The sequence below is a fragment of the Calonectris borealis genome, chromosome 2, assembly GCF_964195595.1.
Source record: "Calonectris borealis chromosome 2, bCalBor7.hap1.2, whole genome shotgun sequence".
NCBI lineage: Eukaryota > Metazoa > Chordata > Aves > Procellariiformes > Procellariidae > Calonectris > Calonectris borealis.
In genome coordinates this window covers 25505062-25522336 of record NC_134313.1, presented here as the reverse complement: position 1 = coordinate 25522336, position 17275 = coordinate 25505062, and the positions used below count along the sequence as shown (strand labels likewise).

General features: G+C 45.7%; 1 protein-coding gene across 1 annotated transcript; it reads left to right on the top strand.

Moving 5' to 3' along the window:
* Nucleotides 1–2953: 2953 nt before the first annotated feature.
* On the top strand, nucleotides 2954–8937 carry KCNS2 (potassium voltage-gated channel modifier subfamily S member 2). Its single transcript, XM_075144587.1, has one exon. The coding sequence runs from the start codon at nucleotides 2969–2971 to the stop codon at nucleotides 4400–4402; it is 1434 nt and encodes a 477-aa protein (XP_075000688.1). The 5' UTR covers nucleotides 2954–2968; the 3' UTR covers nucleotides 4403–8937.
* Nucleotides 8938–17275: the final 8338 nt, after the last annotated feature.

Sequence of the window (17275 nt, the reverse complement as noted above, 5' to 3'; positions counted from 1 at the left end):
TTAGAGCTCCCCAGTGAGTGGTTCACCAGCAGAGCCCTGAGTGGAGGAGGTTGTCACAAACTAATCTAACAACTGTGCTGCTGCTGAGAAGCAGGAGAGCTGCCTTGCTGGAAATGAAAAGCCGTTGTTACAGGGAAACCTGCAGGTTGCCACTGCATTTGCGAAGCCCTCTCCCTGCTATGTGCAGTCTCTGTCTCCTGTGTGCCCCTTCCCAGGAGGGGAAGAGCTGGGGGGACTGCACTGAATGGCAGCAGCACTTTTCCTGGCCAGGAGGGCAGGCTGGCATGCGTAATTCAGTGTGGATTCAACATCCCATGAGATGCCACTGGACATACAGTGAAGCACGCTGTAGGGAGGGCAAAGGGAGGGACATGCTGGAGGCCTGTGGGGGGGAAAGGGAGGCAGGAAGCAGCCATGCACTCACCAGCAGGAGAGCGAAGCAAGAGCAAGCACCAGCCAAGAAAAGGTGAGCGGGGTAGCACCTGTAAGAAGCGCCATCCCTGGGGGGCTGAGGGTGCTATGGGCCCATGCAGACTGCTGTGGGAGTGTCCCCAGAGGTGCCGGGGCTCCAGGCACACACAGTACCAGCATCGGTGGGACGCAGTGGGGTGATCACAACACCCTAGGTAGGAAAGCTGAGCAGGCTCTGGAGACCCAGCCACTAGCATGCACCAGGACTTACTTGCTCCACTTCATGCCTGCACTTGGTTGCCCTGGGCTCTTATAGGGCTCTTCTTTAATACTGGGTGGTGCCTTGTAAATAGGGCTCACATGCTGCTGGAGTTGGGATGCATAACCTCTCTCCCTCTCCAAGGGTTTGAGAAACAAGGGCGATGTATAGGGCTGGAGTGCTCGGGGCTCTGCCAGGACTGGGGGAAACAGATGAGGAGGCATTGTCCCCCTGCATCCCCTAATGCTGCAAAGCGTTATCGGCCATCCACTTCCAGGAGTCAGACTCTGGATGCATGGGATCATGAGTGAAAGGTGGTCACGAGGCAGCTGGCGGGAGACGATGCAGGTTAGCCCGGTACAAAGCACCTGTCTCGGAGCATCTGTGCTCTGCACAGCCAGCTACCTGCTCAGGGTGCACGCAGGGACTGCCACCGCTTCCCATTGCTGCCAGGACCAGGCTTCTCCCCGGGGAAACGCGACCTCATGCAAGAAGGAGATTTCTTCACAGACTCTTCCATTGTGGGCAAAGACGCTGCCATCGGTGACCATGTAATTAGACATTATTCCACATACCAGCACTAAAACTCTGCCCCGTTGACAGCAGCAGTGCAGGGAGGTCAGGGCCCTCGGCTCGAGGCACGATCCTTCAGGATTATTCCCTCCGAAATCGCTAGACAGGGTGCGTGGGGAGGTCGGGGGTTCGTAGCCGGCGTCTGAGAGGGCGGCGGGCAGCCTCAACACGCAGCCCCACTTTCCTCACACCAGATTGCTCTGACGAGCAATTGCCCCCATCTTTCGTGGTTTCAGTCCCCGCAGGGACACTGCCTACGCGCCACAGCGTGGGTGCAGCGTGGGGGGCCGCGGCAGGACCCACTTGTGCCGTGGGCGGGGGGGCAGCGGCACTCCCTCCCCCGGCCCCTTCCCGGGGCCCTGCCCGGGCCCCCATGGTGCCCGGCGGCCGGGTGAGGGGGCAGAGGGGCGGAGAGGTGAGTGGCTGTGGGTGGGCGTCCCCCCGCGGGAAGTTGTGCCGCTCGGAGCCGGCGTGAGGCAGGATCGCGGGGAGGGGGAACCCGAGTTTGCGGCGCCGGTGCCGTTCCCGCGCAGCGCCGGTGCGCGGGGGCAGGAGCGAGAGCGAGCGGGCGGAGGCACCGCCGGCACACCGGCTCCGCCGGGCCGGCCCTCCGCAGCCGGGCAGCGCGGCCGCTAGCCTTCGGCCCGCCGCCCACCCGCCCACCCACCCGCCCGCCGGGTCTCCGGGCCGCCGCCCGGCTCCGCGCCGCCGTCCCGCGGCGGCAGCCCCGATCGCCCGGCGGGGTCGGGTCCGGGGGAAGGTGGGAGCGGCGGGGGCGGGCGGCAGCCGCGGGGGTCGTCGCCATGACGAGCGCGCGTGCCGCCGCCTCCCGCCGCTGAGCGGGGCGGCGCGCGGCCGCTGTCCCTTCAGCACCGCGCGGCCGGCGGGGCCGCCCTCCCGCCACCGGCACCGGCACCGGCACCGGCACCCCCACCGGCACCCCCACCGGCACCCCCACCGGCAGCGGAGCGGCCCCGGCAGCGGCAGCGAAGCGAGCCCTGGCGGCCCCCGCGGGCGGCGGGGATGGCGGGCCGGGGGCAGCAGGGCGCGCCGACGGGGGGCCGCGGCCGCTGAGAGAGCAGGTAGGGCGGGCGCGGCGGGGCGCGGAGCGGAGCGGGGCGGGGCGGCTCCCCCGCGGCGGGGGCCCGAGCGGGGCGGGGGGCGGCGGCGGCGCCCCCGGGGCAGAGTGGGGCCCCGGGCGGGGGCGGCGGCGCGGGACTCCGGCCCCTCGGAGGAGGCGCGGCCGGGCGAGCGGCGCCAGGAGAGCGGGTCCCGGGCGGCGGCCGGGGGGGTCCTCGTCTGGCGGCGCCGGGGCGCGGCGGGAGGGAGGGAAAGGTCCGTGCGGACCCGGTGGCACAAAAGCCGTCTGTAATGGGGGGTTTCGTGGGAGCCACAGCCGCAGCCCAGGTGAAAGGTACGGGGAGGGGTGGGAGCCTGCAGCGGGAACAAAGGAGCCGCCCTCAGTGGCTTCAGTGGGAGGTGGGAGAAAGAAAGAGGAAAATAGGGGAAAAGGGGGGAAAGAGGGAAAAAGGGAGAAAAAGGGGGAAAGGGGGAAGAGAGAAAGAAAGAAAAGAAAAAGAAAAAGAAAGAAAGAAAAAGAAAAAGAAAAAGAAAAGAAGAAAGCATCAATAGGTGAACATGCTGTAGATTTGCTCATTGTGCTGATTTTCTATGCAATTGCATCCTAGGTTTTCATTCCCTATACACCTTTGGCAGGAGCTCACTATGACAGGGCAGAGTCTGAAGGCTTTATCTGAAGCGAATTTTGAAGACAATGAGATAAGCATCAATGTTGGAGGCTTTAAGAAAAAGATGAGATCCAACACGTTATTAAGGTTCCCTGAGACCAGGCTGGGCAAACTGCTGAGCTGCCACTCAAAGGAGTCGATACTGGAGCTCTGCGACGACTATGATGACACCAAAAACGAATTTTATTTTGACAGGAACCCTGAGCTCTTTCCTTACGTGCTACATTTTTATAAAACCGGCAAGCTCCATGTGATGGGTGAACTCTGCGTGTTTTCTTTCAGCCAGGAGATTGAATACTGGGGAATCAATGAATTCTTTATAGACTCCTGCTGCAGTTACAGCTACCATGGGAGGAAAATGGAGCCAGACCAAGAGAAATGGGAGGAACAAAGTGACCAGGAAAGTACCACATCTTCTTTTGATGAGATTTTGGCATTCTACAACGATGCCTCTAAATTTGACAAACAACCCTTTGGAAACATCAGGAGGCAGCTCTGGCTTGCTTTGGATAATCCTGGGTACTCAGTCTTAAGCCGAATCTTCAGTGTCCTTTCAATAGTGGTGGTGCTGGGCTCCATCGTGACCATGTGCCTGAACAGCCTCCCAGACTTTCAGATTGTTGACAGCAACGGGAACCCCGAGGAAGACCCTCGCTTTGAAATCGTGGAACATTTTGGTATTGCATGGTTCACTTTTGAACTGGTGGCGAGATTTGCAGTAGCTCCTGACTTTTTAAAATTTTTCAAGCATGCCCTGAATTTGATTGACCTGATGTCTATCCTTCCATTTTATATTACCTTAATTGTCAACTTGGTGGTGGAAAGTAGTCCGACTTTAGCAAATTTGGGCAGGGTTGCACAAGTCCTGAGACTAATGAGGATCTTTCGCATCTTAAAGCTTGCTAGACACTCCACAGGTCTCAGGTCTCTTGGAGCCACCCTGAAGTATAGCTACAGAGAGGTGGGGCTTCTTTTACTTTACCTTTCTGTCGGCATCTCCATTTTCTCAGTAGTAGCTTACACCATTGAGAAAGAAGAGAATGAGGGGTTAGCCACCATCCCAGCTTGTTGGTGGTGGGCTACCGTTAGCATGACCACAGTTGGCTACGGGGATGTTGTGCCAGGGAGCACTGCTGGCAAGTTGACGGCATCTGCATGCATCTTAGCCGGTATCCTAGTGGTAGTGCTTCCCATTACACTGATCTTCAATAAATTCTCCCACTTCTATAGGCGTCAGAAGCAGTTAGAGAGTGCCATGAGAAGCTGTGATTTTGGTGATGGCATGAAAGAAGTTCCGTCAGTCAACTTAAGGGACTACTATGCTTATAAAGTTAAATCCCTTATGGCCAGTCTTACCAATATGAGCAGGAGTACGCCCAGTGAGCTGAGCCTGAGTGATTCACTGCATTAGTGTACAAGTTTGACAGCGGTTTGCATGACAGCTATCAAGAGCTATGTTTATAACTGTTTTCCTATTTGTCTTTTTTTTTTCCTAGAGGATAGTGTTGCTGACACTGCACTAACTTTGCACTTGAGAAACTGAAGACATTTCTATTACAAGTTGACAGTTTGCACATTTGCATCCTGTTGCATAGGTACTAAATGCTGACTTTTCCATACAAATGTTACCACTTCCATGACATTAGTGCTAGCGGTATAGTGATGATCTGTTGCTTTGTGCATTTCCTCATCTGAGCAGAGAAATGAACGTACCCAAGTGGAATAAAAATTCTCAGCTGTGACACGAGTAATGAAAAAATCACCTATCACCCATACTGGTATCTGTACTAGTGTAGGATTTCCCATGCATTTTACAACAGTTTAAAACAATCACCTGTGAATCACTAACACAGGAACACTTTACCCTATCTTTCTGATTGGTAATTCTGATTGATTGTCACATATCTGAAAATACCTCTAAGCTTCACATTTCCATGGAAGTTTGCTTAGTCTTGAGCATGTGTGTTAAAAACTGGGTGTTATTGTTCTGAAATGTTATGTATGGTAATATTTTTCAGAAGCTCCTAAGCATAGACCTACCTTTGCTTCCAAGATCAGGTCAATACCAAGCCCTCTGAAGAAGCCCACCCCTCATTTTCAGATAGCTACATATTCAAAGGCTACATTTCCACAAGTGACTCTAGGTATGGAGGCTCATGAAGACATCTCAGGTTCCCATTTCCAGAAGTGATCTGAACACAGCTCGGTTCCAGTGAAGCTGAAGATATGCTGTATTTCAGTCCATCAAAATGGTTCTGAGATTAGACACATGAAAACGTGGGTTTTCAGCAATTAGAAGTGCCAATGAAAAACTTGGATTTGTTTAATGAAGCAAAATATTCTCACATGAACAGTACAGGCAGCATTTTAGGAACTGACATTCATATACTGCAAAAAGACTAATTATAAAGATGCCATATGTGATGCTGAGATATAAAATCTAATTTTATCAGGAAAGCTTGAAAGCAGGTGTTGATGGCAGACAATTCCATTAAGCTTTCTGCCAAGGAAACTCTAAGGAAAAAAAAAACCTGTAAGTCCCATTTTCCCTCAGAAAGAAACTCACAATTTACAGCTAAGGAAGAGTATAAGGGCCTAAGAAAGGAACAGATAAAGAAAAAGAGCTTAATACTGCACTCACTGTGGGCAGATCCTCCTACCTGCTTCAGTGACGTAGTCGATTTAAATCCTTTCAAGGGCTGGCCTGTACTTTTTCTTTAAAAAAAAATGACATGAGAGAGCAGATCATCTGGGTTTTCAAGAATAATCATGAATCTGCATAAACTTATTTTTTGAGTGCTCAGCCTCTTCCCTCACGCAGTTGTACAGAGATCAAACACTTGTAGCCAACAGGCAGAAGCCACGGCTTCCCTCTCTTCATACTTCTAGGGATCTGTGCTATAAAACAAGCTAATGGCACTCAGTGGGCAGAACAGCATTTCTCTTCAGATCCTGCTGCTTTTCCATCCCATTTATTACATATCACGTTCCAATTAATTATTTTTAAATTTTCTTGGTTTTACTTGTGAAGACTAGAGAGGTCCAAAAAATAAATTGAAACCAGTTAGAAGAGAAATTAAAATACTAAAGCTAAAATTGTCATGTTTGGAAGCCTGTGTTTGTATACCACAACAAGGAGTGGCCCAACTGGCAAATATGGTACGAATAGGTAATTCCCCTTTTTAGGCTATTAGAGATTGCTGTCTGGTCTGGATCTTTTATATTGTTGCTGTATCAGCTCCACCTAAAACCAGAAAGCTGAGCACCCAGGATCAGATTCCTGGATGCCCAGTGATCTATCACAGAATACACAGTGTGAAATAACTTACCCCCCACACATCATTTCCTTTGAACACCCTCCCCTCACGTCAGTTAGTAGTTGATTTAGGCCATGAAGCGTGAGGGAAACGGGTCCTTTCTAACCTTATCAAATAAAACTCTTGGAGATTTCAACATAGCCCACACAAGTTATACAGTCAATAGGCAAGATGTTGCTTGCTGTCCCTGAAAATCAAAGAGCCATATACGTGGCCCTGAAGGTAGACTTAGATAACCCAAATTAGGTGTCCAAACTTGAAACATTTTGCTAAGATTTTCACTTCTGGAGGGCTGGTTCAAGTTCTCTGCTGGGTCACAGGCATAAATTCAATAGTCTTGTCCCTGTTTCATATTGCATGTGTGTAAACAATCATACACCTACCCAAAACACAGCACAGCACTAGGTTGCCTGTTGGATTGAAATGCCATGACAGAAATAAGGGAAGGAAGAGATGGGCGGGCGCAGCACGTGCCCTCTGGTCGGGTTACAGGCTGCAAGGGTGGCAAACTCTCCCACAGATGTCAAGGACACTGGAAGTTCTCACTAGGTCTGTTGGTTGGCATCCTTCAGAGAATCCAGCTCCAAGCAGTGGTTTTATCTCAGTTTCACAAGCAGTAGATTCACAGAGTTGAAAACCAATGACTTCCAGGGCAGTTATTGAAGAGACGTGTAAACTTGCCAAAGAGTCACAAATGCCCTCAGCTGTTGCTAGTTTAGCATTGCAAAGGTTGGACCCAAACTTTGCAACACATCATTTCAATAACCTATAGCTTATCTTATGTTCTAGATTTATTAGTATTCGTAGGGCTGACGCTCTGTCATTTCTGCAAATATTGAATGGAACGGGTCCAAATTGTGTTTTACTAAGGAAAATGAAATGCCCCAAGGAATTATGACTTTTATTGTACTGGTTGAAAGGAATTTTCATTATTGCTTTTTTATATAAGTGCTTTGGATCAAAGACACTAAATAAATAAAGTACTGAAATTTAATATGTTCTTATTATCATGACAATGACTTTACACAGTACACAGGAATTCCCTTCATAAACTTAACTAACTCCATGTTAAAAGTAGTCAGATTTTTGCTCCCCCCTCCTCTGGAAGAGCATTCCAGAGTGGCACTCCTCTCCAAGGCTTGTGCAACTTTTAGCGTAATTTTATTAATGGCTGCTTTATATGAGTTTTTTTTCTGCCACAACTGTTCTTTAGCGTAAATATTTCATTTTCCTCTTAGCGTTTGCATGCACGGGGTATTTATCGACAGCAACCATATGCCCTTACATGCTTATTTTCGTGGGATTATACCTGCCAAGCTTCCTTTTAGTTTTCTTTTTGTAAGTCATGTTCCCCTGACCATCCTAGGGGATATAGGCTTTTTTTCTGCATTACTTTTTAATCTGTTCGAGCCGGCATTGTACAATATTGTATTACTTTGTACAGCAGTTTTAATATTTGCTTATGACTAACAGAATTTTTCACTGCAGAGGATAACAATTGTTCCAATTTAAGTAATGACGATGTTGTCTTAGATCCCCCAGAATACCTAAGGAAGAATGGGCACACCCTTCCTGCCATTTTATGAAGTAACTTCTATTCTAGGGCTCAGTCCAGTATGTGCTGAGAATCCTCATCTCTCATGAAACAGAAGTTACAGAAAAATGTTTACACTTTGCAGGAAAAATTCAATCTCTCCAAAACCTCAATGAGTAGAAGAGGTGGTGTAGTTTTTGAGTGGTCAGTACTTTTGCTAGACTTCTTAAATCACTGTTTGGTAAGAGCAGGGCATCTTCACTTTCATAAAACAGCAGGTCAGAAATGAAGGATGAGAGGACTAATTAGCTGCTTTCTCCAGTGTTTGAAACTTGAAAATTGTTGTGGTCAGAAATCTGCTTACTATGGATGTGCCGTTTAATGGAGAACACTGCGCTTGGCATGTGCTCCTCCTGCCTTGTGATGGTCACCTTCCTGGCACCGGTGAAAACACTGCTCCTGCTCTCTTTTGGCTGAGAGCTTTGAAGTGCTTAAATGAGGATTATGGTAATATTTCAAACGAGGCAACTTACTTTATTGCCAGGAATAAGTTGTTAGAGAATCTTGAGTTCTAGTACAAATCTAGGCTATTATGAGAGTCGGAGATGTCCTTGAGAAGCAATACGTTACATTATTTTCCTGAGATGTAAAATCTATATATAGATTGTGATTAAGCTTTTTATGTATGTTCAGATTTTGTATTATAGCCTGGTTTATTATTCACTTACTTTCATCAGTTATAATTCTCTCGTTCCCTGCAGACTATTTCATCCATTTTGAAAGCATACTGCTTTTCCTCACATATTATGTATAGCATGAGCTACTTCATATTGCAAACTTAAAAACAAAGAACTTTGCATTTAATTTTCCAACTTTAATACCTCCAGTATTTGTACCTTTTTGTACAGGACTTTATGAGACTGCAAGGAACTACTGTATCTGGTGCTCTTTGTACTGCATTTCTTGTCCCAGTAGTGTATAATACACTCAAGAACTCAGCTTTGTGCCACAAAATGGAAATTAAATGCATTTAAAAAAGTATATTTCACCAGGGATTAAGAATTTATTTAAGTTTCAGGATATTCTGAGTATATGTTATAATAAAAGAGAAGCTTGGATCTCATTGTGAAGATAGGTTTCTTTTAAACATATACATCAGGCTAGATTTCTATTTTTAGAAATGCTCTTAACTGGGGGGGGGAGGAATCCACATTTTTCAGTTGAGCAAGTAGCACAAGCTTGTTGTTCTCTACCTCACAAATTAGGGACTAAGCAACATACCAATAGCACTTGTAGGTGCTAAATCAACTTGACATGACCTTTCATCTCTTCCAAAACAACCCCCATGCTTAGAGGCCCCGCTGTGCACATATAAGCAGCAGAAAGCCCCTGGAGTAACTGCTCCTGCTGTGCTAGTTACCTGTTTCCTCTCACAATACTCCTGACTTTAATCTACCTTTGATGGTACTTTCAAACAACATTCAACCCACAGTCACCATTCACACCCCTCGGTGAGGTGTTGTGCCAGAACTATTCTTTTCTCATCATGTTATTCACCTTGGGTTTTTTTCCAATTTATGCACCTGGCTTCCCATTAAGTTACACCAGAAATTAATTTGATCTCTTGTAACTTATTTTCAAGTTGCCCACTATTTACGCAGAGCTAGAATAATATTCCCATCCAGTCTCTGAAACATCTTTTACTGATTTTTTTCCCTTTAAAAAAAAAAAGAAAATAACAAGCTGATGCTTCTCACCTGAGAATAATTTACTGAGTTAACAATGCAGCAGCAGGCAATACATCATTCAAAGCAACAGTTCTCCTCTTAGTTGATTCAGAGACAGCTGTAATGTCTGTGCCTTCAGAGCAATCGTTGAGTTTGTTAAGAAACATCACCCTCACTAAGGATTGTGGATCTCTTCACCTCTCATATATAAAATTATGGGTTGTCAGCTGGAAGAGGCAACCTCCAAACAGTCTAGAAAGTGTTTCCCAAGATAGCGTGACACTGGTGGCAAAGGTCCGGCTCTGGTATTTATTTCTGCTGCTAGTACGGAGGGTGGAGAATTGTCTCACAGGTGTTGAGACTCAAACTGAGCTCCCACTGGACACCGCAGAAATTTGTTTGCCTGACATCGCCTCACCCTTTACACACAACCCTAAATCATGTAAGTCCTCACTTGGATAAATGCATGCATCTGGCTATAGGAGGCAGTGGCACAAATCCAACACTTCAACTTCACAGAACTGTAGAAGAAACATCAGCACCTCCCACGCTTTTTTTTCTTTCAGGGTACCAATGGGGTTTGGCTTCTCACTGATCCCTGTTCAGAAATAAACAGGACTAAGTGTTTTGGGGATTGGACAAAGTCTGCTATAAATCTGCCAATTTCTTCTATATATCTAAAAAGAGCTGCCCACTTTCAGATGCACGGTCCAACATCTGCTTGTGGTCACCACACGCGCAGGCGCTCTGTGTGGTGCACGAGTCTGTGTAGTTCTGAGCAGACTATTCCACTGATTACAGCGTTGACCTTCAAAGAAAAATTTTAATCACATTTGGAAGATGAGTGGTACTCAGACATCACCGTTTGCTTACCACTGCTCTGCCCCTCTTAAGTCCTGTACCTCTTGCGTCACCCTCTCGATCTGTTTGCCGTATCCTGACGTAGCTATTCCTGCAGCCCCCGTGACATACGATGAACGGGTAATGTGGTGGGGTTGTAATATAGCAAAATGAGCGGCTGGAGTTCCTGACTTAGGAATGTCAATCCCACAAACTTTCAGTGGAAATTGTCCTTTTAAATTACTATGCTATTTTTGAAATTCATATTCTGTCCCTTTGTAGGAAATGTTCTGAACATCGATACCCTAGCATAGCCCCTTCAGTGACCAGCCATTTAATTACCAAGTAAATTCTAATCGTACCAGTGCCCAGGCACTCCAGATCAAGGGCTAGCACCTCCGTATGTTAGGTTTTCCAAGTATGGCAAAAGATAACACATCAAAAATGTGGTTTACTTGTGGGAAAAATCAGTCTCTATGTTGTTTCTTTTTCTTCTTCCCACATCAAGACACAACTTCCTACTCTCGCTGTTAGTATGATCCTTTTTTAACATTTTGATCCCTACCCTGAAAACCCAAAGGAAGAAGCCCTGGATGTATTTTTCTCCAGTGAGTGGCTCTCGGTATTCCCTGTGGGAGCACACTTTAAAGAAGAGAGCTGAAGCCTGGAAAGAGGCTGGTGCCGCATGCGAGCACCTGCAGGAAGAGTGGGTCATCCCCATCCAATTCCCCCTTATGCATCTCCTCCTCTCTTGCACAGTGAGTGGAGAGGCAAGGCAGGCCCCCACAACAGGAATGCCTTGAACGGCCAAAGTCCGGGTGCAGCTCCTTCTCCGATCCTTTCACATCCAGCCTGGCAGGTGAGCTATCAGGTTTGACAGTTGGTTTTTGCATGGGCCTTCTCAGCTGTGGTACTGGAAATGCTTTATAAATAGAGGGCAATTTTGGTTACGCTCCTGGTGGCAAAAAGGCACCGAGCCTTCCTTATAGTTCTGTTAGTGAGGGCAGCCCCACTCCTGGCTCTCGTGTTCCCCAAGCACAACAAACTGGCGCCATACTGGAGCTCTCACCAGTGCTACCAGGGCAGTGCTGGAGAGCACAAAGGACACCTCTGCACGTGAGTGGTCACGCAGCACCGGCCCATCCACCAGCACACAAAAATACAAATGTGCTTCCTCACACTTGGCAGAAGCCTCAAAGCACCGAAACCATTTAACCTGCCAGGAGGTGGGAGTCATGCTGGGAACAGGAGGTGGCAGGTGTTTCTAGGTGCATTTGATTTTCTTAAGGATCCCTTTAGATTCAGAGAGAGGTCAGTCTAGACATACCAGGAGTATAGAAGAAAAAGGCTTTGACAGACAGTTAATGTTTCCTGAAACAAGATATCTGGGACATCTGACACTTTTCCTTCCTGAGAAAGCAATTAAAAAAGCAAAATGCACCTTTCCATCCTGCTAGAGAAGGTGAGAAAAAAGCCGTGGTGAATGAAAGATTAGTCTACTTGGATTCTGGGCTTTTTAAATAAAACATTAATCCTATATAGTCCAGAAAAGAAGAATAAACCTGAATGGAAATCAAAGCTGCAGCTGGAAGAGTGTTCAGATTCTGTGCTTACCAAGTGCACAGGACAGCCATGTCTTGCCTGGTTTCATTTAGAGGTCTGGACAAACATCCGAGGCCGGCTTCCCAAAGTTTAGATTCCCAAATTTTTAAGCACAGCCAGGGGTGTTAGGCATACCCTCCCCTTACTCAGGTCAGCAACAGGGAGCTCTAAACATGAAGGTGGCAGCCTTATGGTATTTTGGGGGGAGGCGAGTGAGCAAATATTAGGAAAGTAAGGCCGTGCAGCTTCTGTCACCTGCTGTGATGAGGGGACCCAGCAGCTGGTTGGTCTGCAGGACAGTGCACGCTCAGCCCTGAGCAGCCTCATGCCCATCGATCAGGACAGAAGCTGGAAGGCGGCTCAGAAACACAGCGGTAATCTCTTCTTAAATATGACTGAATCGTCGTTCCTCGTTCTACAGCAAAGAGCCAAACTAAACACTTTACTTCAGCATCTGTCTACAAAATAAAATATTAGTCAAACACTTTGCCAATAAGACTTCCTCCTACTTCAGCTGCAAGATAGGACCTAAATGTCGTGTTTTTTGTGGAGGCAGTAACTGAAGATAAGTGCTATGAGATGTATAAAAATTGTGTCAGTTGATGGGCTGAATAAATCAATGATGTTAATCACATTTAAAAGGCTTCAAACTTATACCCACTCTTGGAATAAATCTGCATTAATTGTTGGGATGCGGGGCTAGTGTATTGCTGGTTCTATGATCCTAGAAATCCTCAATTCCATATTTATCCCAGTAACTACATATTTGGGGACTGTTTAAACATCTGGGCGTCAACAGAAGAGTTACAATTACACTAACTAGGAGAACAAGGTTTATCGAATCTAATACAATGCTACTGCCATCGATTTTAGCCACATTACATTGTGGAATATGAACAGCCCCAAAAGCTAATGTATTTCTACAAAAGCTGAGCGATCAGTGGTGGATGCGCTTCCTTAGCAGGATAGGTTGCTGAAAAAATACAACAGGTATATAGTCCATCAACATTTTCTAGCACATACCCATAGCGGGTTACCAAATTACTTTTAGTTGGTTTAGAGTTTCTAACGGGATGAGAGAGACTCTTGGAATGAGTCAGAGCAATATTTCCGCTGTATTTATTGAAATAATTGAAATTCAACAAGTACTTACTGCATTAGAGACTTCTGTTCACTTTTCAGAGGTAAATTGGGTTTGGATTAAGCAATTATATGTGTATATAAATCAGTGCAGTGTTGAATATTAATACAGTCACCTCATTACTTTCTGGATGGTCTCAAGAACTTTATTCTGTAAAAATCAACTAACAGGTAAAACAAAACAAAACTTTTCCCAGATTTTAGGAGAGTCAGAAAAAGTTATTTTATTAATTGCATTTATAAGTACAGAGTTTGATTTGTTTCTGCATTTTTTAATACAAAACACTTTGAAAAATTCTAGTCTTCTTCCATAGCAGGGAAAATTGGTAGATGACAAACAAATACAACTTATCTACAGACTGAAATAAGGCCTGCATTTTAAAAAGAATCTCACGCTTTTGGATATGGTTGCTAAGAAAAATGGTAACTCTATTTAATCCTTCTTCAAATAATCTCTGACCTCCACAATCTCTGGACTATGACACCTGTTTTCACGTGCGATGAGAGATCAAAAGGACACCTCTTGCTGTTAAGCCTGTATACCCCATTGTACTGTAATAAAAATGAAATATCAATTGATGCATCACACTAAAGGCTTAGTGTCAGATAAATCAAATCAAAAGCTTTTGGTCTCCCTCTTTGATGTACTGGCTGTGAGTTTTTCCTTAACAGTAACCATGCCGGCTTTGGAAGCCCAGGAGGAGTGCAAAGCAGCAGAAAGATCTGAAGAGGGGAAAAAGTAGTGTTATAAACATCTGAGGGCCACGGCCATCTTCCCATGCATCGGTCCTCTCAGTGACACCAAGGGAATGCAGGACAAAAAAGAGGTAGGGGGAGTGTCTCTGTGTGTGCCTGCACACACCTGTGTACAGAGAAAGAAAGATTATACCGGTCAGCTCCAAATACTGTCCCTGCGGGCAGAAACAGGAATAGAAGGGCTACATTCCTCTCTGGGAGCTGGCTAGGGAGAGATACTCTAATATAAAATATCTGTCCTCAGAAGAAATATCTGCAGGGAGAAGAGTTCAGGTCTTTAGTAAAGAACATGTTTAATTAATTTGGCAGAGAAAAATATATCTAGATACATTAGCATGTGGCTGTGTATATTTACAAATTTGATTTCTGAAGTTGTGACACCTAAAGAAAAAAATTTTGAAGGTCACTGGGGTTTGCAGTGCACAAGTAAATACCATTAATGTTTCCCCCCATTGTGACAGACAGAAAACCAGCATTTGAGCCCAGAATCAGATTAGTTTAATTCTTTCCAACGCTTTCCTGCTGGCTGGCTCCCTGCTTACTGCCCAGTTTATCCCCTCTGAATTTTCTGTGGCCTTTAGCAAGGCCTGTTTGCACTGAACAAGTACCAGCACCAGGCGAGAACTCTGGCTGTTGGCCTGCAGCACATGAAAACTTCCTGCTCCCACCATCACTTCTAGGAAAGCTAAACCCAGTCCTACAGCAAGAACTTGGGAGGCAGAGGGATAGCGCTACCGGACTAAGAAATGTCCTGGTGTAGGGCACGGAGCGATCGTTAGACTCTTCCACTGCACTGAGATCATTTCCCAAGGGCCACTAAACATTTTTTGTACATCAATATAAAAATGGACACAAGGAACTTTTTCCTTTCCAAGGGTTAAACCTGATTTTCAGATACCTTGCTCTGGACATGCCTGCACCTGCATCGGGGGCTATGGCCATGCTGCAGTCCTGCCAACAAAGCAAAGTTGCATCAAAAGCCATTTGCCACCGCGGCCTGGCCTTGTCCCCGAGATGAGGAGCTGGCTCTTGCAAGGCTTCCTAGACCACAGGCATTGGTTTGAGCACAGTGCTACCCTGCTGCCGATCAACAGCTTCTAGATTCACGCTAAGTCTCTCAGTGGCAAAGTGGTACCCACTGCTTCATGTTGCTTCCTCCCACTTTGCAGGGGGCTCAGTGCCTCCATGGCAGCCAGGGAGGGAGAGGAGGAGGAGGGTAGGAGGGGGACAGTGGTTCCCAGCAGGACACAACACTTATACGACATCCTAAGTAGGTGCACAGCTCATTCAGCCCTCTCAATAAAACCATTTCTGTCCATACCTGCCCAGGCTTAGGGGATGGAAAGTCTCTCCATGCAGAGACAAACATAATCTGCAGTCAAAACCCTCCATGACCCCAGAGAGGAGTGGGGGAGGAAAGGAGAAGAAAACACCACCCTTTCAGTGACTTTGACTGGGGTTTTTTTCCATGTTTATTTGCTTGGCACCGTTACGGTATGTTTCCATTTATAAAATTTTAAAAAATTAAAACTTTTATCTTTAAAAGTGGCAACTGAATAAATAAAGCGCAACATAAAAGACAATAAACATGAATGGAAGAACATCGGATGTAAAACAGCGCCGTAGAACAGTAAGTTACATAGATGACTACCTGATTTGATTTTGCCAGCCAACACTTTTTTCCCTCACATCCATAGTTAGCCTTGTAAGCGACCTGGCCAGGTGCAAATGCCATACGCTTTTTCTTTTCTCCCTGAAGAAATTTCTTTTTAATGATTTCTTTCTTCCTATTTCTGTGACAAATATAGCTGTTCTCTAACCTAGAAGATTCTCTAAGGCCTAGTGAAACTAAGCATGAATCTATCCTGAGGAATTTGAGAAGCAAGCAATGGAAAAAAGTACCTAGTAACTAGTCTGTCTGGGACTAACAAATATTCTGAGAGAGAAAGATTTGGTTAGAATCTGAACATCCCATATTTTCAAACGAAGGGAAAACAGCACAGCCGAGATCACTTTACTTCAGTGATCTCTGAATAGAAGAGAATAAAAGCTGTTGCTGACATTCGCATTTGTGCACAATGTCCCAAGAACACTTGGCTCAGGGGATGCTCTTAAAAGTAATGCCCACATTCATCTTCCCGAGCAGGGGGAAGAGAAGCAGCAAAATATGGGGAATTTTCAAGTATTCTTTAAAAACACCTAACAAGTTAAAACAAAACAAAACAAAACAAAAGGATGAGAGCACACTGTGTAAATGGTAGTCCCTTTCCATAATGAATACACTAAACAGAGAGGAGAAATAAATTTTGTGAAAAGGTATTTTAAAACAAACTTAACAGGGCAAGTCCCCAAGTGCAACTTAGTGACTTCACACTGAACCGTCAATGTAATTTTGCCTTTCCCCAAAAAGATTAAGCAGTACTTCACCTGGCACAACACACTGGTGAGAAACACCATGCGCTACCCAGGACTTGTCTTCTCCAAGTCTTTCATTGGCAACAGTGGACATAACACTGCTGCACCACAGCCTGGTATAGAAATACCCCAAAGCCAATTTCCCAGCCAGCTGTAAACTATAGAACATCCATCATTGCCTTTGCAAGTACAGAAAGAAATGCCACAGTAAGCTGGAGTCCTTAATATTTATGAATGCAAAGAAATAAAGAATTCCTTGTGTCATAAGGTCTTTTTAATTCATTTTATAACCACATATACACTTAAAAAGAAAATGCAACCCTCATCATATCACATTGATAAAACAGCGTGCACACAAAGTGCTTTACAGAAGTTGTACAATATACATTCTGCTTGGAAGCACCAGTGCCTATTAATGGTGACTAAGGCTATCTCATGTACTTGTGCACGGATTCACTCATCATGAGCCATATTTATATTTGGAAGTTCAACACACTGGATGGAGAAGCAGCCTGAGCCACTGTGCACTCCCACCTGACTATACTATACCTGGGCAAATACAGGCAAGCTATTATTTGCCGTACATAAACAGTAAATAATTATAATATCCAATAACTGTCAGATTAATTCAGATTAGCAGTAGAATTTTGTCACTTCGAACATACCATGATTCACTATGGAGTTTTGTTCATGAGACCCTTTTACTAGTGTCTTTGTGGGCAAATTCTTAGAGAATAATTTTTAAAAATCAGAAAATAAATGGGCTGTGCAATCAAATTTCAGACATTAAATGTATTCGCTTTTCCTAGTTAAGCCTATCCATTACCTATTGTTGTTCTCATTACATTAGAAAACCAAAGGAGCACCTAAAGCTGCTAATGTCTGCTAGTACCTCCAAGGAAAGGATGTCTATGAAGACTTCCAGCGTACTGGGGTGGTGCTCAGCTCTCTCA

What these genes read in the sequence shown, in the direction of transcription:
- KCNS2 (XM_075144587.1), top strand. Translation starts at nt 2,969, where the DNA reads ATGACAGGGCAGAGTCTGAAGGCTTTATCTGAAGCGAATTTTGAAGAC.